The 24,254-nt window shown below is 38.5% G+C and overlaps 1 protein-coding gene across 1 annotated transcript in view; it reads left to right on the top strand.

Annotated features, from left to right (window-relative positions):
• Nucleotides 1-24,254, top strand: part of LOC140910511 (putative ATP-dependent RNA helicase DDX60) — a 68,990-nt gene that overhangs the window by 20,729 nt on the left and 24,007 nt on the right. The window contains exons 11-25 of the mRNA XM_078852504.1: nt 2,043-2,142; nt 3,716-3,831; nt 5,596-5,759; nt 8,538-8,784; nt 11,100-11,266; nt 13,067-13,231; nt 14,625-14,774; nt 15,297-15,416; nt 16,642-16,737; nt 18,363-18,478; nt 19,568-19,710; nt 20,004-20,113; nt 20,501-20,605; nt 20,739-20,867; nt 21,727-21,854. Coding sequence (XP_078708630.1) covers nt 2,043-2,142; nt 3,716-3,831; nt 5,596-5,759; nt 8,538-8,784; nt 11,100-11,266; nt 13,067-13,231; nt 14,625-14,774; nt 15,297-15,416; nt 16,642-16,737; nt 18,363-18,478; nt 19,568-19,710; nt 20,004-20,113; nt 20,501-20,605; nt 20,739-20,867; nt 21,727-21,854 — 2,056 coding nt within the window. The remainder of the gene's footprint in view (nt 1-2,042; nt 2,143-3,715; nt 3,832-5,595; nt 5,760-8,537; nt 8,785-11,099; nt 11,267-13,066; nt 13,232-14,624; nt 14,775-15,296; nt 15,417-16,641; nt 16,738-18,362; nt 18,479-19,567; nt 19,711-20,003; nt 20,114-20,500; nt 20,606-20,738; nt 20,868-21,726; nt 21,855-24,254) is intronic.

Raw genomic sequence — 24,254 nt, 5'->3', positions numbered from 1 at the left:
AACTGGCAGTCATGTTAACAGTCATGTCTGTGAAAATGATGATTTCAAAGAAACTGAATTTTGAATTAGGAAAGAAATAGTCACATAAGAAACATTATTTTAAGAACTAGGCCCATTCAGTTAGGGGGACAAAAAGCATCGTATGACCCACATATCCAAACAAAACCAGCTAACAAATCTAATCATTCTCGATATTCACAATGACCTGCCCCTAATTAATGAACTTGCAAAGTGTTATTCAGTCCTACGCAATCAAGAAAATTGCAGGATGACTGCAAACCGCTCATGAACAGAAGTAGTAAAATGTGTCAAATTATCTGCCACTAGTTATTTACCTATCTCTAGTTTCATCAGTTAGGAAACAGAAGCTGGAGAGATAGTTCTGGGTATTCTGCAATTAGCAGATACACTAAGGATCACTGTAGCTAAGCCTTGTCTTCACTGCTTAAAAAAAAGTGTGTTTCTTACCCCAGGGTAACTAATGCATGTGAGCCATGCCAAGGTAAAAACACAGTGAAGATAAGGTTCTTTAGCTTTACTGTGTGGTAAACTAGGTGAGAGAAGAGGGAGGTGAGTGCTGACCTGACCTGATCTCTTGAGATTCTTCCCAGCCCATTTCTATGATTTTATTATTATAGTTTACCTTGCTATAAAACTAATGTGCTTTATCTTCACTGTTTTTTTCTTGGGATAGCTCGCTCACATTCAGGCCTGCTGACAGTAATTCTGGCCCCCAGGCAGAACAGTGAATGGGCCCCCTGGAAAGGGATGGCTGAAGTTTTCGCACGGTGCTGCGCCTGCACTGGCTGGTGCCCAGACAACTGTTGCCGGTTGCACTGATGGGTGCGTTCTTCTGGCATGTCCAGGGCTTCCACATGCCCACTTGTCTGCCTTCGCTGGCACCAACCTGGACCCGTAGGAGCCCTGAGGCCTACCCGGGCTATTTAAAAGGGCCTGGGGGCTCCCAGCTGTCACCGCCCCTACTGGTGTGATGGCTGTATTCCTTTTGTTTACAAGGGAGGTCTGTGTGACATTGTCTGCCATGCTCTACCCAGAATAATAGTGAAAGGATATAGTCCTGTTCATAGTATTTATTATTTTAAGTAACAGTAATAAGGAGAGTACAGAAAAGAATGGTCAGAGAGGAATGCACACATTCTCATTCACTTTTTCACCTTTGGAAATTGTAACACCACCACAATTAGATGCAACTGCAAGTCAGGATAAGAATCTTGGCAAATATTAAAAGACCTAGCAAGAAAGGAAAATAAATATGAATTGAAAGAAACAACTGTGAGAAATTAATTTGGAAAACAACAGGTAATTAATTCAAACTACAGTTAAATTATTTACATTACATGTGTCGCAGCAAATAAGACACAAGCAACATAAATAAATTAGTACAAGTGGGGAGAGGACAGCCTACTTTAATGCTATATTAGGTTAAATTACAAGAACTGTTCTACTGGTTAAGTTTCAGTTTTTCTTTTGCCTTTCCTAGTATAAAGTTCCTTATAATTTTACTGATCGTTTATAAGTGACACATTCTGCTGTTTCTCTCTGTGCTCAGTCAAGTAAGATTGTAAATGACAGAGGCCAAAATTTTCAAACCTGAATGGCTAAAATTAGGCTCCTACATAAAAGTAGCCCAAAATGCTAAGCAGAACAAAGTGACTTGATTTTCAAAGGTGATGAGCATCTACAACTCCCATTTCAAACCAGGCCACTTTTATTTGGGAGCCTAAGTATGGATTTAAAAGCCTAATTTTCGATTCTTAGGTTTGAAAATTTTGGCTAGAAGGAATTAGTTCTGTGCATTACAGAACCTTCTGTTAGCCGGTTTCACAGAGCAATAATATTAATCAAAACTCTGCCTGGATATTTTATTCACTAAATCTGAGCTATCAGTATAGGCTTGAATGAAGGGCTTTGTGACTTTGCTTTACTGAAATTGCATTTGGACAGTATTTTAAGATGTTGATGCAAATATGTTACTGTAGCAAACTTTTGAAGAACTGTCTTTTTTTTTTCAAATTGAAAAGAATCCAAGAATATTCCTAATCTAGGTCTGATACCCATGACATCTATGGTTGTGGATGAATTTGCTGGAGATATTTTAAGTAGCCTACCATTTTTAAAGAGGTATGTGTCTGTTTTACTTTTTTTTATTTTACTGAATATATATAAGATTAAATCATTAGGTATTGTGGTTTTGTCATGTTCTAGGAATTTTCATTGTGATGATGACTATTTTTGTTTTCATAATTTGGTATCAAACAACCCAGGCAACATTTTGAAAATATTAATTAAAATGTAGGAAGTTAAGAAGTAAAAACATTGTGCATTAAAATGTAACAGCAAACAAACAAAGACATATTGGAAAAACAGAGTAGCCTGTCGTGGCATTTCTATATATTACAAGACGTTCTTGAGTGCTGTTCTCTCATAAACATGTACATGTGGGTTTCATGTATGTGTCTCTCTACCTCTCTCACACCCCCACACTCCCTACCACCCACCAATTTATAATACACATCCAAAATCTCTGAAATGAAGACCATGATTAACAATTCTGCTCTTGAGGCATAATGGAACTTTCTACGATAAGGGTACAGCTTGTCTGTGCAGAAGATGGAGCTTTCGCAGGGACTTAGCTGAAACTATGGAATGAATTTCCACAGGAACTAAGGACCATCAGAAACCTCACCACCTTCCACTCCAAGTACAAGACACATTTCTTTGAACTGCCTTCTCTGCTATAAACACATAGCAGTGTGTACCTTGCTCCCCCCTCCAAACTCTCCAAACCACAAACAATGTCCCTCCAAACCTTTCCAAAACAAATCACTACATTGCACACACAAATTTCCCTCGGTGGAGACCATATGAGAGAGAGAACAAATCACAAGTGACAAATGTTAGTCACATCACTTAACACACTACTGGAAGGTGCCCAGATACTATAGTGATATGTGCAATATAACAACTGATATAGAATAGAACCACATTATTAAAATGTTACACACAATAGGACCACAAGCCTCCATTCTCTGACCACCCAAGATACCCACTGAATTCAGCCTGGGTTCAGAGTGCCAAATCAGGTTGCCAGTGTGAACCACATTGGGAGCTTTGGCTTGTTGATTAGACTTGCTCCCAAGAAGGTACTGTAGACCATGTCAGCTGCCAAAATCATGTCTATACTTGGACTCCCATTGCTACAAACATCAGTTCTTTTAAACCAGAGTTAGCAACAAGGGGAACATTTTCTAAATATAGACAGACCCTGAGACCACCTGGGATGGGAAAGAGCCAGTTAGGTGGTGTGTAACGATTTACTATGGCACTGGGGTGAATTTCACTCATAAGAGGTATATGACATCACCCCAAATGTTTTCTAAGGTAAGTATTCAGGTGTTGATTAAAGTGAGCAGATGGTTATGTATCTTTGCTTAATTGAAACTACAGAATTAAATCCTGGCCCCACTGAAGTCATTGGGAGTTTTTCCTTAACTTCACCAGGGCTGGATTTTTACCTACAGACTCTAAATATTTTATACGTTTACAATTGCATTTTCATAATTTTATATTATTCCATGTAGGTTCTATCAGACCAGCAAACTACTGATGTGACATATATTTTAAAACCTTTATTTCTGAAAATAATTATATTATAAATAGTATTCATTATCAGTGATGTGTCTTTTGTTGTTAGTGATGACTCTGCTGTTACTTCACTTATTAAACAAAAAGAATTTGATGAAATTCGACACTGGCATTCAGGAAAGCTTCTCAGTGATGATTATGACAGAACAAAGTCCAGTTCTCAAAGTAAGACTCTATTCTGTTAAACCCTATTCAGATAAAGCTAAAGTATTATCAGTGTGGGTAGTTTTATAGTTTCAGAAAATGATTTAAAAGTTGCACTAATTTAATGAAACAATGTGTATTGGGGTAGAGATAGTCTTTTCAGTGTGTGTAGTACCTAGCCCAATAGGGTTCCAGTCCTTGATTGGGGGACACAGGTGCTATTGTAATACAAATAGCGATAATTAATATAAAAAAGCAACTTGGGTCTGGAATAATGTTTTCTCCATTTAGAAATAATGGGAATTGCTGAGATTATTTTAGTAGGACTACTCACATGCCTAAAGTTAAACATGTCTGTAATTGTTTGCAGGATCAATGCCATAGTTAATGAACACTCGCAAAAGTGAAAAGTAGCCATTTCACAAAACTGTACATATTAGAAATAAAGCAACAGTTAAACAGTTTTCCTTTTCATATACTAAGCAATCAATATTTGATGGACAAGATTTATTATTTTTTTCATGAAAGGTCATCATTGTGTAGGGCAGGCTTTGATTCACTGTTCTGTAGTACAATTCCATAGCATGTTAATAATATCACTTTTTCTTCCTTTTTTTGTTTCTGTTATGCTGAATAATTATTCTGAGTTTATCAAAAATTAAGGCTAAATTATTCCTGCCCCTGCATGGGTGTGCTAGAGAGGAGGTCTCACTGGAATATTGTGTCCAGTTCTGGGCACCACATTTCAGGAAAGATGTGGACAAATTGAAGGAAGTCCAGAGAAGAGCAACAAAAATGATTAAAGGTCTAGAAAACATGACCTGTGAGGATAGATTGAATAAATTGGATTTGTTTAGTCTGGAGAAGAGAAGACTGAGAGGGGACATGATAACAGTTTTCAAGGGAGAAAAATTGTTCTTCTTAACCTCTAAGGATAGGACAAGAAAAAATGGGCTTAAATTGCAGCAAGGGAGGTTTAGGTTGGACATTAGGAAAAACTTGCCAATTGTCAGGGTAGTTAAGCACTGGAATAAATTGCCCAGGGAGGTTGTGGAATCTCCATCAGTGGAGATTTTTAAGAGTAGGTTGGACAAGCACCTGTGAGGGATGGTTTAGATAATACTTAGTCCTGCCATGAGTGCAGGGGACTGAACAAGAAAACCTCTTGAGGTCCCCTCCAGTCCTGTGATTCTATGATCTCCACTCAACATCAGACTTGTAGCTCTGTGGGGGAGAGAGCAATGAGTGCTGCTGCTTCATACCCAAGCTCCCCTGAGCCTGTGAATGGCCTGTTTCCTTCCTGAATTCTCCTGAAGCAAACTTCAGAGGAGGGAGTCTGTCCACTCACAGCCTTCTGAGGACTCCTTGTAATCACCCAACCCACAGGTTGGCAAAGTGTGACTTAAGAATGATGAGATTCTAGGCCTGTATTGGCAAACATGACATTACAACAGAGCCTTGGTACTTCTTACATGGCCCATACCTTTATTGTGGCCCTGCTGCTGCTCTGAAATACTGAATAATTTAAAAACAAATCTCCATTGAAACCATCTATTTCTAAACAGCATCTTCAGTTCTTTCTCTCTGGCAGTTCCAAAGAGCTGCTACTGTGGTTTGCAGAGAATTGCACCAAATGGCATGACATTACAAAGCACTTTTGCAGTGGAAAACAAAGCCTTCATGCCTCACAGTACAAAAACTGAAAGGAAGGGCAGTATATAGGCAAGGAGGTAAGGGATATAAAAAGCATGTATGTGTGTGTAACATCATTTGTGTATTTTGAAGCAATGGGCAAAGATCCATGGGCCCTTCGAAGCAATCAAAAGTTGCAGTCTTTTCTACGCTTTTATGGATCATCACTGGAAGGCAACATTTCAAAAACAATTGTAACCCAACTGGATACTCCAAAGAAGGCTTATTCTGACATGAAGAACAGCAAAAAAATTAATGTAAGATCTGTGAAGTATCTCTATAAGATCAGAATGATTGTTTTATGCATGTATTGCACAGTAGTGATTTTTTAATTTTGCTTTAAGCCATCTAGTACAGGAATTTCTACCATTCTTTTTCTGCTATTGTAAGGGTTCTGATTTGGGATATCCATCTTTTCAGTAATTAGGGCATCTAGATTTTCTCTCATTTCTTACTGAAGGAGTTCCCTCCTGCCTCATTTCTCCATTCACCCTTCCATTTTATTAATGGCACAATCTGGGTCCCACTGCAATCAGCGTGAGCTTTGTTTTTGATTTCCCAATCCTGCACTGAGCTCTGTCTAGGTAGATCCCCTCTCCTTGTGTGAAGATCACTGCAGAATAAGGGACTAAGTCAATAATTGGTAAGGGAAGACAAATTTTTGTCTTATTGAAGAGATTATTTTACACTGTCAGATTGCTGCTCTCTGCAAAGGCTATGTAGGTTTATAACTGTAAGTAGACAGATCCATTGATCACCTCAGAATCAAATCAGATTAACATTTATCTCACAGGAAGTGCTTGCAATAGGGAAAATTAGTATTTTTTGTACAAGAAATCACACAACCAGGACAAGAAGTGATGGCTATATTGATATCAAAAATTTGAATGTAGTAGATAGCGGACACTGGAGAGGAGGTGGCTTGAACAGCTAAAGGATATGAGTGGGTTACTGGAATTGTATTAGTATGTTGTAGATTTTATTCTGTTACAATATTGTTCATTCTAAACATTGTAAAGCTCCTAGAGCTCTGGATAGGGTTGCCAGCTGTCCGGTTTTCGAACGGAACGCCCGGTTGAAAGGGGACCCTGGAGGCTCCGTTGGCCTGGTTGGCCACCCACAGAAGGGCAGGCAGGGTGCCTGCCTGGCTCCCAGGAAGAGGCTGGCATCTCCCCCTGGCTCCTAGGCATAGGGATGTCCACATTGCCCCTGGGATTGCCCCTGCCCCGCATGTCCCCAGCTCCATAGCTTCCATTGGCCAGGAACTGTGGCCAGTGGGAGCTACAGGGAGTGGCGCCTGCAGGCAGGGGCAGAGCACAGAGCCCCTGGCCCCTCCACTTAGGAGCAGGACATGTTGGCCGCTTCCAAGAGCCACCCGAGGTAAGTGCTGCTTGGTTGGAGCCCACGCCCCTCATCCCCTCTAACACCCGTACCCCTGCCCCTGTACCCCAAACCCCACAACTCCAGCCCCACTCCAGAGCCTTCAACCCCACCTGGAGCCCTCACCCCCTCTTGCAACCTCTGCCTAGCCTGGTGAAAATGAACGAGTGAGTGAGGGTGGGGGGATGGAGTGAGCAGGGGTGGGGTCTCGGAGAAGGGGCAGGGCCTTGGGGCAGAGACAGAGCAAGGGTGTTGTAAATAGAAAGTTGGCAACCCTCACTCTGGATAGATGTTGGCAAAAATGTGAATTAATAAGATACTATTGTTTTAAAAAATATTTAGTAGCAGAGTTGGAAAGAGTGGCAGGCACAGGGCTGGGGAGGGTGTCTAGCGCGAGGTGTTGGAGTGCTCTTCTGTACACGTTTATTTAGTGGTCAGGAGGCCTGTGGGGCATACCTGCCTACAATGAAGAACTTGTGCAGCCTACAGACAGAATTCAACACATTGAGCACTGAACCAAGACTGGTCTTTTCTTTACAGACAATCACATATTTATTAAGATGTAGCTGCACTGACTTCAATGGAACTAGGCCCATTTATACCAACTGAGAATCTGGCCCCCAATCTTTAAATAATAACTTCAGGTGAAATTCTGACTCCACAAAGCCAATAGAGAAACTCCCACTGCCTTCACTGGGGCCAGGATTACCCACAGGGCCTAGTTTTGTAATCTCTGCAGTAACAAAAAGTGCACTAAGACCAAGATTGTGATGAGTGCAGGTAAATTTATATCTAAAAGTGAATGACATAGTTTGTAATCAAATACAGTTCAGAGACAGCAAAGTAAAAATGTTGACTACTCTTTGCCCTGCCTTGCTACTTTGGAGCATGAATCTGCAATCTTTGCATTGAGTAGTGCTTTACACACAAGAGTAATCCTGTGGTATACAGCTGGAAGATGGCAATTGTGGTGCGATTTTATTGCCTTGCACCTTGCATAGTTTTCTACACCTGTGAAAAATGGGTGTAATATATTACTATTCTGATCTGTTAGCATTACATTCTCTTTCCTTCAATGGAAACACTCTTAGATTGCAAATTTTTTAAAGCAGGAGTCATCTTTTGTATCTATCTGTCTATCTATGTACACTGGCTAGAAAAACATGGTTCCAAACCCAGGATTAGGGCCTCTAAGTGCTATTTCAATACAAATAAATAAATAACTACATAAATTACAAAACAGCTGAGAATCAAACAGTGTATTTGGTGTTCATGGCAATTGAAATACTAATATTTATCCACGTATATTAACTGTTAAAATAACTTTAAAAATCATAGTTGTGACATAATGTGAAGAAAATACCCATCAGATAAAGTTATTGTCACTATCACAAGACATATTGAGTAACTAGAATAAAAAATCATGGAACTTCCCTTAGTCCACTGACTATTGAATTATTTTGAAGATTTTTTTATAAAAGCCAATTTATAGATGAATAATGAGCAATAAGTATTTTTAAGCAGTGAGTTACTTAGTGATGCTCACACGTCAATCTTTGTTACATTAGATTACTTGTAAGACATTAGCATTTGTTCTTTAAAATTTCACAAAAGTGTAAAATTTTATGTATGTAGTATATTTATTTTATTGGCAGAAGACCAAAGCAGAAATAATTATTGAGGAAAACCAAAAGAGAATGAAAGCTGAAGAGGAAAGAAAAGAACAGAAACAATGGCATGCTCTTTCCATTGAAAAGCTAATACAAGAGAATTTTAACTCTGGAATAAGTAAACTAGAGGATTTTCTCAAGAAGTGTCAAAGTAATTCTGTGAAATGTACTGCAGAAATGGCAGGATTGAATACTTGCTTTGAAGTGTGGATAGAACAATGCAAAGACCAAGGTATGTGAAAGTATGCTTGGGTCTTTTTTGGAGTGGTTGGCAGTCATTATTTAACTGTAACAAGACTGCAGAAGAAAATCCTAATAAACTTTACCTGTTGTAGTACTATTGGGTTTTTATTTTAAGAGCACATGGCTAGCTGGTATAAGTGTTCAGGGGAGGGGAGTGCAAAGGACCCTGCCTGTCACCCACATGCCTCCAGCACAAGAAATATGTGCAACTGGAGTATCCTTCAGGGGATTTGTCTGTCTATGGAGAAGGGAGTATGTACCTGCCATTGGTATCTTAGCTGATCATTTTGGTTTCTTTTGTGTACTGTAATAGTTTTCCATAATCGGGGTATTCCAGATTTTGTTAAATCGGTTTTGTAACACAGGGCAAAGGATCACCAGTTGGCTGCTGCTTCCAGTTGGATAATGACACAAAGGAATTGTATTCGTTTTGAGGTTTTGTGTACCATGTCAGGTCTGTGGAATTCTATGCGAAGTAGAGCAAGGCTGACTTTCACAGTAATCTGTATATAGATTCATAGATACTGAGGTCAGAAGGGACCATTATGATCATCTAGTCTGACCTCCTGCACAATGCAGGCCACAGAATCTCACCCACCCACTCCTGCAATATCCGGAGTCTGTGTTATAAAGTGGAATATTTCATGGCATATGTAGTGGAATATCTTATGCCAGAGTCTGAGAATCAAAGGGAAAATCAGCCACAAAGAAGTCTTTGGTTTTGCCATTAGTTTTTTGTTTTAAGGTAATTCATATGAAAAGAGACATTTTGGCACTCTCTCTCTCTGGCAAAGTTAATTTATACTAAAATAAAGAACCTATCAATCTTAATTATTTTTTGATGAATTACAAACTAATCATATACAACTACAGTGCATGCAAATTACATGGTCCAACTAAGAAATCCTTTAAATTCCTTAGGAAAGAACACAGGTCAAACTGCAAAACAAATATGAACACAACTTCCACATTCACTTCTGAATATGTTTTGCTATATAAAATCATTCTGACAAGTACATTAGGTCCTTACACTAACTTTTATACAAGCATGTATATTGTTTTTCACTGTCATCAATAGAGTTTGATCACACACATCCACACCTTTAACTTTTCATGCCATTGTGAAATTACGTGCAGCCAGAACCCAAACAATGATTTCCATGAGCAGTTTGTGAGAGCTAGCAAAACTGATGTAGTAAGTGACAGAGGAAAAGGAAGAATACCAACATTTTGGGAGGATCATCATGGAAAACACCTGTATTTATGGTAACATCAAACCAATGTATCAGAACCCTGTTCTCCACTCTCCAGCTCCTATTCTTCTATCCCATGGTGTGGATTCTAAACTCCAAATACACTGCAGTATCATATCCCCCTGTCATTTAATGCAAGTACTGGACACCAGAAGAATATATTTTAAAGTAATACAGATGTTCTAAAATGGCAATGAGGTGTAAACAGAAAAGGATTTAAAAAAAAAAAAGTCCAAACCACCACCTACATGCACTGGCCATGAAGGGAGGCAGATGTGTAAAGCATCAGAGCATATTTATTATTTTGTGTATTTTGATTTATACATAACATTTAAATGCACCTATCCAGAGCTCTAGACAAGCCAAGTAATACAAGCCAAGTAATACAAACAAAAATAAATGTAGTTTCCTCCCGCAGTTGATCCCCTGAAAAAAGAAAACACTCTAGCCATAGATCCCAGCTCCCAATGCCCAAATCTCTGCAATCAGTTCACATATAGCTGCATAAAAATGTGGGAAGAGATGGGTCTTGCAACATGTCCTGAAGGTCCATAGAGTTGAACTATTTTGGATGTAACTCTCAACACACAACCTGGGATTAAAATAAATCATAAGCTGTCTGCAACAGTAACCCTTGGTAGGACTGCTTCTTGGCTAGTCATTTTCATCCTGTTGTAACCCAGAAAATCTCTACAATTTATGTTAATGGCTTTTATTGGGAGCTTGCTGCTGCAGGGCTTTCCAAGCTGACATCAAAATCAGAATCGTTGCACATGGTCCCATAGGATACAATTACACTGCAATAAAAGAGCTGCAGCACACCCGTGGCTGGCCTGGGTCAGCTGACTTGGGCTTGCAGGTCTCAGGCTGTGGGGCTAAAAATTGTAGTGTTGATGTTTGGGCTCAAGCTGGAGCCTCAGATCTGAGACCTTCCCTCTTTGCACAGAGCCTGTGCAGCTGTGAGGGTCATTTGGCCCTTGTGTGGAGGGTTTAAGATTATCAGTATAGTGGTTTGAGATTATCAATATAGCTGAATATTTTGTTTTTCAAGGAAAGAAAGTGAAAGATATAAATGCAGCTGTTGAAGTAATGAGAAGAATCCATTCCTTGCTGGAAAAATATAAAGATGTAATGGAGAACACAGATTATCAAAAGATTGTCAGATGTCTTAGATACTTTGGATTTGACAATTTAGCATGTACTTTAGATTCTTCCCAGGTAATGCGTGTTTCACAACTGTACTATTCTACATGCATATAACTTAATCTCTGCTATAGTTCTTGTCATACAATTTTTATTGTTTTTTTTCAAAATATCTACAATTGCATACAAAAAACCTACGTTACAAGAATATTATTTAGATTGCAAAGTCAAGCACTTGAAATGTAAGAGATACCAGATTTGTGATTGCCTAGGCAATTTTATTTCTTCCTCGTTGTATGTACATCTTGTGCAACTAAGTAAGGAAGAGGCCCTGTGGGAAAAAATATGTGATCATGTCGAGGCTGCATGGTGCAATATATGAACAATAGGGCCAAATTAAGATTGCACAGGCAACTGTAAATCTGTCATTTCCTAACTTTCAAGTGCTAATTTGCCACCCACATAATGTTGTTTAAACAAAGTTTGATTTTTTAAATATTATTTCCAAAGTGTATTTTTTTTAAAGAAAAAGGTAAGAACAAATTCAATTACGGGCAACTGGAACAAGCACACCATTGTGCATTGTCAGTTAACACTTTGAACTTTCAGCATTGCAGCATACTTCTGCCACCTAACCTACAGGAATAACAACATTAGCTGGCAGTTGGAGAAGGCAGTTATCTCAGAGGGAGATTGGATCGCTGGGTCCAGGAGTGATCATGGAGGGAGCTCAGCTTGATATCTTTCTCTCTCTCATTCCCTCCTCTATCCAGGAGTGGGAGAAGCTCTTGCCCAAGTTCCTACCTTCAGAGAGGATGGACTGCAAGAGCCAGGGGCTATGACTAGGGGGCTTATAGGTGAGGAGAGCTCAGTTTGGTTTTTCCTTTCCCCCTACATCCCCTACCAGGTGGTATGTAGGAGGGTTACATGCTAGGTCTGGAAGGAGCAGTGCAGCCTGGCTCTCTTCAACTCCATCAGCTGCTCCAGCAGCACTCAGATGCCTTAGTAGCTGCCCCACCTTATAATGTTCATGTGTAGTTATTATTCTGGCAGGCTGACAACATTTTCCTGAGGAACAAAAAATGAGAAAAGGGAAATGGTGATTTTTAACAGATTATATCTCAGTAAAAGATGAATGAAACTTAGTGGGCAAGAAAAGGCACTTTTCCTGCTTGATAGCTCACCCTCTGTATAATAACATCAAAGCCTACCACAAACAATGCAGGTATTAGAGATTCTCAAAGAAACGGACACAAGAATCTTTTATAAAGGGAAGTGTTAGGCCACCCTAAATATAGGACTTGCTGCCGGCTCCCTCTGTAATAAAACTAAAGGCTAGAAAAGGAGGAGTAAGAAGGGAAGGGACATTCTATAACAAACCAGTTAAACTTTTAAAACAAAATTGAGAAACTATTATAATTTAAATTATTTAACCTTGGTTCCGTGTTACAATATCTAGAACATCACTCCTACATCTAGACTGTTATCCCATGTACTGCAGTGTGAGTAATGACCTGATCCTGTGTGGTGCTGGGTGCCTCTAGCATTCAGCACTATTTTTACCACCTCCTGAACTCTTCATTACCATCAGCACCAAATGATGGCCAAAGGAGTTTCCAGGCATCCTAATGCTACTGTTTGAGGTCCTGATCCTGCCATCACCTGCAGATTTCTTAACTTCTTGCTACTCTGAGATCATACTAATTTGATGCTTAATTGGAATGAGAAAACGTAACATATTTTAAATAAATCCTTTTCTTTATTGTAGGAAACGAATAACTAGATATAATATTGCTACTTCACTGAGAAGTGAAAAAAAATTCATTACGATAATATAAACAAACAAGCTGCATCAAAAATTCTAAATGTTTACAGATTCCAGAGGATGACAGAAAAGAGAAGAAGGCAAAGATTTCTAAATATGCTGTTGGCATGGGAGCAGCTCGGTTTCAGCTACAGTACATGGGTCATTGCCTGTTACGAGAAGAGAGAACAGATCGAGATCCCAGGATCCAGCATTTTATTCCAGATACATGGCAGGTAATAGTATATACTGTGAAATTTGACCTACTGTTTTCATAGGTAATCGTTGTTAAAAGAGCCAACATTAAAATATAACAGAAAATTCTACAGCGCCAAATCAAAAAGCTGTTCACAGCCTCTTTGAAAAGCTGATTTTGGGAACTTAATTTTCAGGGACCTCCAATTTCACCTACAGTGGGTGGCAGGGTTGTGGGAGGAGAATAGGTTATATAAATATACAGACTTTCTATAAAATATAAACTTTCATATTGTAATGGTTTTCTTCTTGATTAGCTTTCAAGTAACTTTTTAAAATACAGATTTAGATTTCAGAATAAGCTGTCTGATCTCTAGTCCAGTTTTAGAAAAGGAAAGTTTATTGTAATTGCCTTGTCTGTTTGTAGAATAGTAGAGGAGAAAGTGGAGATGATGAAATTTATCCATAAGTCTGAGTTTATTTTTGATTTGCTGATGAATGAATGTTTTATTGTTTGTTTGTTTGCCAATTTGTGACAGGGTTTTACTTATTATTTATGTACATCGGGGTTTTACATTGAATTTTCCATAAACTGGTGACATAGGGTCTTAAAAAAATTGACCCAGATAAGATCACATCAGCTTCCTTGAAAGTAGTTTTGTGTCTGGATGTTTGATGTTTTTTGGGGTCATAGACTAACAGTCCCTATGCTATGGAAACTAAATAATATTTTTTTGATTGCTGGCTTAAGCAGGATTTTTTTTCCAAGTTGATCCTCATTAATGATGACCTAATTCAAACTTGACTGGACAGAGTTTGAGGGCTACAAAGTCAGCCTTGCATCTGATTTTCCAAAGGCTTTGGAGGGAGGTGCCGTAAGGCAGAGCGAGCAACCTTCATACCCCGTAAGAATCAATAATAAGGCCAAGAAGCCTCTCCTTTTGGGACCTCAGGCAAAGCCCACCTGAGGCAAGACTGACATTCCAGAATCTCACTGTCTGGAGGGGAAGTCACAACAGCAACGAGCATGCTACTCCAACTTTTCACTAGTCTCTCCATGCATGCAAAGAAGGTCCAACTGAGAAGCGCTGAGCCAAAGGACATGACCATATGCTCCTTGCTTGTAGTTCTAAGTCCTGCTCTGTTATTTCTCCACAAGAGTCTTTGGGTATGCAGCAGGTAGAGTTTGTTCAGGAGGAGAAGGCCCCTACTGGGATGAGACAAAGGTCTATTTGGAAGCGTGGCTGTAGGGAAGAAGGCACTGGAGTGAAACATTTTTTTCCATAGCAGGGCGGCATAGAATTATGCAGTGGTAAAAAGAAAATAGGATTGTGTGCTGGTGAATTGAAATGGATTTAATTGTATCATAATATCTTGAACTGTATAAAAAAGATACTGTCTTGACATACAATCCATGCCACTTTTTATCTGCAGCGAGACCTTCTTGACATTGTAGATAATAATGAATCTGCAGTGATTGTAGCCCCTACCTCATCAGGGAAAACATACGCCTCCTACTACTGCATGGAGAAAATCCTGAAAGAAAGTAACGAGGGGGTGGTTGTGTATGTTGCTCCAACAAAGGTAGGCTTAAATGAGTAGAAGGCATAGTTTAATGAGAAGTTATTTACAGCAAAATAAAACATATTTCAATTAAATCCTCAAAACCTCAACTACATTGACTTTGCTGGAGTTAGTGCTTTACACTTGCTGAGGATCTGGCCCAAGTGAGTTAAAACCTTAAGCTTCTATTCAAAGTTGAAATCAGTGAATGCTTTGACTAAGTAAGGACATCAGAATTTAGCTTATTTGATGTTGTCTTGTCTTCTTACACCTGACACTATTTTTTGTATGATGTTTGCAGTTTTACAGCACATGCTGGGTCCGAGTCTATTATAAAACATTAAAAATTATAAATATAATTATAATTACATTATAAAATATACACTGTAATTTGCATTCAGGATTGACTTTAATGTATTTACACTGGTATAAAATTGGAGTAATATAATGGTGAAATAGCCTATTTGTTTATAGTTTTTATTTTCTTTGCTGTCTAAATTTTATTGACATGTTACTGATGTGTTGCTTTTCTTTAATAATCAGGCTCTTGTTAACCAAGTGTGGGCGACTGTTTATAATCGATTTAACAAAACACTGCCTGATGGCATGGTAGTATGTGGTGTTTTCACGAGAGATTACCGCCATGATGCTCTGAACTGTCAGGTATACTCTGTTATTTCAGATTTGTTATTATATGATACACTTCTTTATTCAAACTTTGTTATTTAAATTTCTAGTAGACTGCACCTCAGAAAGTTCATCATGGCACTATTTTTTAAACTATGGACTTCCAAAGACATCAGAATATAACAGAAGAAAACACTAATATTGGAGAAATCTTCACAAACAGACCTTTCCTAATGTTTGAATCTCACTTCATTTTACATGAAGTTCCAATAGAGATGATAGATCTTGTGCGTACAACAGACTGGTTTGTTTACTTGCCAGTTTTCTAGTTCAGTGGGTAATAATATACACTGAAGTTAACGATCCTGAAAACCATCCCCCCCTTTTTTTAACAAGTATGTTCTCAGTTTCATCTCTCTCTCAAGGAGTAAAGCAGATAAGCAGCTTAATTTAGCACTGCTATTTCTGCAGCTGCTCCTACCAACTGGAGCCTCTGATGGTTTCCTCTCTGCAGTTTTTCCCCAAGGCCACATGGCAGGGGGGAAGGGAAGGCAGCACCTGGGCCCTATATTTCCCAAAATGGGTGTGTGTCTCCCCTGCACAGTTTTGGATCTAGGAGGGTGCTGGGGGAAGAGGTGGCACCACCTTGGCCCCATTTTACCTCCTCCATTCACTACAGCCATCCCTGCTTTGGCTGTCTATGGAGCTGCTCCTACTGGCTGCAGTCTCTGGGATCTTGAACTATTTTCTAACTAAATCTACAGTTTGCATTTAAAATATAAATTAATAAGTGTCATCACCAGGTTAGCTTACTTTCTAAATGTAGTAATTCATTCCTGGCACAAAAAAGTAATTGAATTTTGGTTCTTATTAGAGAAGATTAATATAGTGGTCAAGAATGGGGTTTTGTACTGTGGGACTGTGTACTCTGCAGTCTGGAGCTTTTTTGGCCCCAGTTCAGTTACCCCTGCAGCAGGATAAGTATTCTCTTTTTTGGTGAGAAATCTATTAGAAGAAGAACTTAAGAAGAAAGTGAATAGGGTTTATAATGGTTTGGCTAGTTCAGCTAATATTTAGATTATCTGAAATTTTGGGTGCTTATCTGGGACATACCCAGATTCTGAACCTTTGGGGAATCAGCCACCTCTAGCTGTTATTCACTGAAAATAAAAAATGTGTATTTACATTATAAAAACTATGTCTTATAATAATGTCATTTGTCAGCAGGTTTCAAACTAATAGGCTGCAAACATTTTTTCAGGTACTAGTGACGGTGCCTCAATGCTTAGAAATCCTGCTGCTGTCACCTCACCGCCAGCAATGGGCCAAAAGGATCAGATATGTTATATTTGATGAGGTAGATTTCTACTGTCCTTCTTTGCTTCCACTGGAATTATTAAAGGTCGTTTAAATAAAATGTCAGGAGCTAAGTGAGTTTGGCATGTTTATATGCACATATTCTATTTTTTTTTCCAACAAGCTCCACTCCCTCTTCCAACGGCATTTGGTCAGCTGTCTGTTCACCTTTTTCTTTTGGTACTATCACCCTCACTCATTTTTTTCAAGTCTCCTGTTCGTGGCAATTCTCAGCTGGTCTGAAGCACTGAAATTCTAAAGGAAATGTTTCCATGTGAAATGCCATTTGTAATTCAGTTATGAGGGATGTTTGAAGTGCAATATTGAGCTCTCTTCTTTCACATGGACTAGGGTTCTATTCACAGGGGAATCAGGAGCATGCTGTGTCATCCTGTCTGGGGTGGCTCACAACTGTGAGTGGCTACATCAGGAAAGACTGTCAGAAAACAAGGGCAGACACCTCAAACTGGTGGTATGTTCTATAATCAGATTTCACCAAACCAGTAATAAAAGTGAATTCCTGGATCACTGAACCAGTCTTACCATGGAGTCACAGGCAGTCCCCTTAGTCTCTCCAGTATATCTTGCCACCCAGCCAAACTGGGCTTTGTGATAATGGTCACTTAAACCAAAAATCACACTGCGTCAGGTTTCTCCCAGTCCCATGAGACCAGCCATTTACCCCAAATCAATTGGTACTCCAGGTCTGACACCAAAGAGAATTCTGGCAGCTAATTCCATAGCAAACTAACTATAGGTTTATTAGCTAAGAAAAGGAAATGAGAATTTTTGAGAGCTTAAAGCAGAGAAAATATATTAGCAGGTGAGTCACAGTTTGTTAGTGCAAACTGTAGCAGAGATACAGTAATCTGCCAGTTTCCCAAAAGTCTCTCGGGGCCACCCAGAATAACTCTGAGGATCTCCATCTTCTTGTTCAGTTACTCTTCCCTGTTAGAATCCAAACAGTCTAGAGTAAAGGGTCTTTCTTTCTTTGAATCCATATTTATAAGAGCTGACAGTGTCTCTACTCACATGCACTTTTCCTTTGATAATGATGAGTGAGGAATCCACTTTGAGTCTCTGACCACAGGTCATCACCACAATGGACATTTGCTTTGGAATTAGACTTTTCTGTTAAAGCCCTTAAGTCCTTCATTAGCATTTCACAAGATTTCTTTGATGGGTTATTTAATTACAGGGTATACACCATGTAAATGTTTTCCATTATATTATAACAGGAACAGATAAGCAAAAACAATACAAGTAACATTACATTAGTTTTCATGAAGTTTAAACATCTGACTGCACACGTATATGTTACTCACTTTGATCTATACTAATACACAAGCAAATTGGCCTATGGTCCTGATCTGACCTGGTTTGCCAGCATCAGACCCTGTCTCTAAATAGTAAATATTTATCCTGGAGAACTTTATGGAAGTGCAACGTGCTGCTATTTCCCTTGCTGTGTGCTGGAAGAGTCTAATTTACTTTGTTAGGACTTGGAAAAATTGACAGGACAGTGTGGAAAACATTGTAAATCTACTGTATAGTATAGAAAGTAAAAAATTGAGGGTTTTTTTTCTAATGTCCATATCTAAAAGTGAATATTATGTCCAATAACAGGTCCATTGTCTTGGTGGTGAAATTGGAGCAGAAGTTTGGGAGCACCTTCTAGTTATGATTCGATGTCCATTTTTGGCTCTTTCTGCAACTATCAGTAACCCCAAACATCTTACTGAGTAAATATAATGCGTTATTTTCTTGAAAGTGCAAAATGAGTTGTCTTATTTGATTTGAATTGCTTTGCTTTTTTTATCTCTGTATTTTAAAGACACATCTTTAGGGCCTTACCTTGCTATCAAGCAATTCACATGATCTTGGGCTGCATACCCCGCCCCCTCTGCAGTCCCACAGAGTTTTTCATGAGACAATAAGAAGGGAATTCAGCACAGTTCACTGGATATAGTTTCTGGAATAACTTTCCACATTCTGTGAGTTGTGTCATGGGAGGGGATGATTTAGGTGACTTGCATTTATATAAGGGCCAATCCTTGAACCTAATGCATAAACCAAGTAAAGAGGTCCATCTGGGTCAAGGGAGACAATTCACATCACAGACCGTGTAGAAGCTTGAGAGCTACTCTGTAGCTGCTACTATAACCTTAGCTGCTGCAGGGCATTTAGTTAGTGGATCTGTATGTTTGTTGATCTCCAGTTCCTCCTCTTCCCCCACTCATCTGGCCAAGACCCCATCTGCCAGGGCATAGGGAAGCCCTACAAAGCTGGGGTCCTAGCCTATATTAGGTGTTATGACCCTACCTGCAGGCTTCCTGCTGCTTGCTACCCAACAGAGTGAAATTGCATCAGTTCTACTACATTCAAGGCTTTCTTCACATCTGAGGAAGTTAAAAGGGAAGAATTTATTCCATAATGACACAGTGTCTTTTATTCTCTTATTCTTGGTCTTATTTTACTAAAAGGGATATCTTTCATAGTATTTCCTTATAGGTTTCAGAGTAACAGCCATGTTAGTCTGTATTCACAAAAAGAAAAGGAATACTTGTGGCACCTTAGAGACTAACCAATTTATTGGAGCATAAGCTTGCTCACGAAAGCTTATGCTCCAATAAATTGGTTAGTCTCTAAGGTGCCACAAGTATTCCTTTTCTTTTTGAGTATTTCTTGAGTATCAGAGAAGTCTGCAGTTTGCTTTTGCTAGTTTGAAGAGTTTACACTGGTTGATTTATTAGAATATATTAAAAAAAATCATTTGTGCAGGTATGTTACATTGTACTACTTTTCCAGAAAATGCGTTATTTTTTGTTTAGGTGGCTACAGTCAGTAAAGAGGTATTGGCAGCATGTTGAAAGTGTAAGAGAAGAAAGCTCTGGTTCTTCTATAACTACCAAGAAAGGCACTAAAAAACAGAAGAATATCAAGACAGTAAATAAATCATATAAGGTTAAATTGGGTATGTATCAGAATGCAACATTTAAAAAAACAGATTAGTCCTTTATATCTGATTTTTAAAAAGCATATGGTGAAAATCAGCAAATGTGAGTGTCTAATAAAATGAGATTTTTCAAAGGCATTGAGTACCCGCAACTACCACTGACTTCAGTGATAACTGAAGGTGCTTTTCACCTTTGACAATAAGACCATTTGCTTAGATGTGTAAGATTTTACTCAAGTTTGAAAATGATGGCCTTTTGGTTTTAGTTTTAAACTTGCTTTAGATTTAGAAACTTGCTATTCTGTTTACAGTGCTTTATGGAGAGAGATACAATGATCTGGAAAAATATGTGTGTTCCCTAGAGGACAATGACTTCAAAATTCATCACTATCACCCATGTGCTGCCCTAACTGTAGACCATGTAAGTTTAATGGTATAGTAAACAAAACCATTTTTTAAATTAACCATAAAATTATTAAGAAAACATACCTTCATGACATCTTGCAAGGACCCCAGTTTCCCTGCCCAGGTTAAAAAAAAGGCAGGGGTGATACAGAAACAGGGATTGAGCCCCTATAGAAGGAATCATGTTGTGTCATTTTTGCAGCATTCATGTTCAAAGACAAATTCTGTCTTGTCTTTCTATCTCTCAACAATGGCTGCTGCAACACAAGAACCTAAGGAAAGGCAATGTAGAACAAGATGGAAAACAGTTGTCCACTGAAGAGAAGATGAAGGGGGATCCCCTGCCTACACACACACATACAAACCATAATTCCTCTCTGCTTTCCTTTTTCTGCTATTACAGATAGATAAATATGGCTTCCCTTCAGACCTGGCTTTTTCTCCACGAGAAAGTATTTTACTGTATGACTCCATGGTACAAGTCTGGGAAAACTGGCCAAGAGCTGACGTAAGCACTCATCACTTATATATTTTCACAACTACTCTGAGCAGTTGTTTTTAGGAGGCCATTGCATGTTTGCCAGATGACACTGTCCATACATATTTTGTAAAACATAGTTTTTCTGTTACCTGTTTTTAAGGAGTTAGATCCTGAGAAGTTTACACATTTTAAAAATAAAATAGTAATCACAAAAGCAGATGCAAGAAAATATGAAGAAGAATTGAAGGAAGAGCTAAAAAATTGGATTGTATATGACAACCGAATGAAGGTAACTACAATGATCAAGTTATGAGACATTCTTCTCAGGTATGACTAGAAAGCTAGATTTAATACAAAGCAATTATAGTTCCGTCAGTTAGAGAGTTAATGCATATCATTTTTAAAAGCAGTTTTTAATGTTCAAGTGTTTTAAAAATTATGAATATTTTTGGAACTTTTTAGGTTTGTCACCTCCAAATACCATATTACTTAGGTTTTTCTGAACTTGATCACTTGATCTTAATCTGAGTGTCTGACAAGTTATGTACTAGACTTTGCAGCTATATTGATGACTGATGATCTTGATGGTCTTCTAGGCTTTAGAAAAATCTCAGGGTTTACATTAACACTAAACATGGTATCAAGAGACTTATTGGCAAAAACTCAGGAAAATATATAACATAGTAGAATAGAACACCACAGTCTCTGTGTACTACTTGGTAGATTTGAAAGTTAGTTATAACTTTGTCCATTTTAATGAGCATTGCTGTAATTACTTTGTTGACAAGATCTGTACAATAAAAGGTTAGTACAAATTATACTTGTATCAGTGGTTTCTAAGGTGCTTTTGATTATTAATTTGGATAATTGCTTATCATCTTCCTCCTGCCTTCTGGTTCTCTTTTAAAAATATTTAAATGTTTCAAAACCTGTTCTTTTAACAAACAGAAATTTAGTGCTAGGCAGTCTGTTATCCCACCTACAACATCTTGAGGATGCGGTGTAATTCTGTTACTTACCAAAGTCAAGGTTGTGATCAGACTAGAACTGATAATCATTTTATATAAGAGAAACCTGTGGCCTTATTAAAAAAGTACTCCAGAATGAACCTTGCATACTCGTCATCTAATCATTATCTCTGTTTCTAGGCTAACAGGGTGCTGAAGTTACTCAAACCCCATCCTACCTATTGTTCAGAAAAAAACATGGAGGACAATTTCCCATGTTTTGTGGAAAAACTAAGACAGATGGATAAACTGCCTGCATTGTTTTTTCTGTAAGTCACACAAATGCAATAAAAAAAGTTTACAATGTATATAGTAGAGAAATATTGCACATAATATTGCATGAAATATTGCAGGAAGGGAGATTTAGGTTAGACATTAGGAAAAACTTCCTAACTGTCAAGGTAGTTAAGCACTCTGTCATTGGAGGGTTTTAAGAACAGGTTAGACAAACACCTGTCAGGGATGGTCTAGATAATATATAGTCCTGTCTCAGTGCAGGTGACTAGACTAGGTGACGTATTGAGATCCCTTCCAGACCTACATTTCTACGATAATCAAAGAAAATGTCATGAAGCCAAGGAATCTACCAAGTTATAGCAATATTACGGAAAATGTAATTGGCACAGAATAGTTCTCCCATTAAATCTGAAATATTTTAGACACTAAAAATAATCACTCTTTAACCCTTTTGCTGCAAGTCCATCACATGTGTAAGTGAATAGCATGATATTATACCTAACTGTGTGGAGAAGCTTCTGTTCTTATGATAAGTTGTTGGGCATGGCTGGAGTGTTCAAAGGGTCACTTTTTACAGTGTAAGGAAGAGTTTTGAATGCTTGTTGCAGCTAAGAATAAGTACAGAGTTGTGGGCTATCAGCTGTTTGTAAAATTAAAATAAAAAAAAAAACAAAAAACAAACAAGCAGCTCTCCTTCACTGGGTTAATATGAAGACCCAGTACACCTTCCACTGTAATTCTCAAAACTAATAATTTGAAGAAAAAGTCATTGTTATTTATTAAATGTATTTTTAATTAAAAGATTGTTTACATTCATGAAACTATTTCCACAGATTCCCTTTCTTAGATGGCGTGAGACATTATGTTATGTTAAAAAGTAGTTAGTCTAAATGGGTCAGGAAACCTCATAACCTATGCAATATTGTACTTAGAAACTGTGTAGGTGTGTGAGTTCCTGCATATATCCAGTTCTTGGGGATTTTTTTTGTACCTGCCACCAAATCTCAGAACTTAGTGGTTTTGACTAGATTTCTACCATTATCCTTTTCAAGCTCCAATTCTTCTCTATTGGGATTTTCGTTTAGATATCTCAAAATATTAAAAGAAGAAGATATTTTGTTGTTTTTGCTGTCTTCCTAAGCACTCATTTTGAGTCAAGATGCCTAATGACAAGTCAGGTTGTAAATTCATCTCACGTCCTCACAGGATCTCTCTCTTGGATAAGGTGTATGTTCGTGTGGGGGAAAAGGGCACTGACAAAAAGTGCCCAGCCTGTTCCTTTTTTCTCACGTCATTATTATACTATACTGATCACCCTATCTGAACACTTTGACCATTGCGTTGTTCACTCTTCACAGTCAGGATGAATAAGACAGATGGCAAAAGCTCTCTTAAAATAGGAATTGTCTTGACTTTCATTCACAAAGCCTTGACTTTCATTCTTGGTGTGGATGACTTTGGCTTCAATGCCTTGTTGGTTTTCTGATCTGTTGCCTCAGATAATGTGAATCAAATATGCATCTGCCTTATCAGTTCTGAAGCACAGGAAAAAGAATGAAGAGGTCCTTGAATCTAAAGGCTCAGCCATAGAGATCCAGTTTTGAGGCAGCCTGGTGTCCTTGTGCGCATTCCTGGAGCAGCAGCTTTCAGCTCCATCACTAGTAGTATCAGTACTTTCAGTTTGCGGTCATACCTTGGCATTGCTGTCTGGACACATGGCTTCTGTGATGGGGGTCACAGACAGACAAAATAGTCATGCCCCAGCTCAGCTGTGAGAAATATCAGTTATGGAAGGACATACCAAAAAATGTGATGACTAATGAGGGAAGGCCTAACTATATAGAGGGAGGAACAGGAAGAATAGGGGAAGAAGAGTTTGGGATTGCTAAGGAGTAATAATTCTCTATAGCAGCGATTCTAAAATGTTAGCAACCGGAGGACCCCCATTTTTATTTAATTTTTTTTGCGGATGTTGGCCTGGATTGGGAAGTTCTTTTAGAAGCCTTTTTCTTTCTGTGGAGGATATGTTTCCTTACACTTTCCTCTCTTTTATTTTGCTTCCTTGAATGTGAGCAATGTGAGATTGTGCATGATACTTCACAACATACACAAAGCTGAAATGTGTAGCACTCATCTCTTGATTAGGAAGCTATACCAGACACCCATTTCACAAAGGTGTAGTGCATTACCTTTTCTGGTTATTTCAATGGTGCAGCTCTGTAACAGCAGTTTCACAGGGTGAAAATTACTGTGGTTTACTTACATGTAGCTGGCATTTTCTTAGTATGTTTCTTTCACAGATTCATACTTGCCCGTCCTCCTCTCTGTATGCTTCAGAATCTAAATTCTGGGAAGACAGATAAGAAATCAGGGTGGCAGGATCTTGTATCTCCTTAGAATCTTGCTCAGAGTATGGCTTTGCACATTTACTG

The sequence above is a fragment of the Lepidochelys kempii genome, chromosome 4, assembly GCF_965140285.1.
Source record: "Lepidochelys kempii isolate rLepKem1 chromosome 4, rLepKem1.hap1, whole genome shotgun sequence".
NCBI lineage: Eukaryota > Metazoa > Chordata > Testudines > Cheloniidae > Lepidochelys > Lepidochelys kempii.
This window is presented reverse-complemented; position numbering and strand designations above follow the sequence as displayed.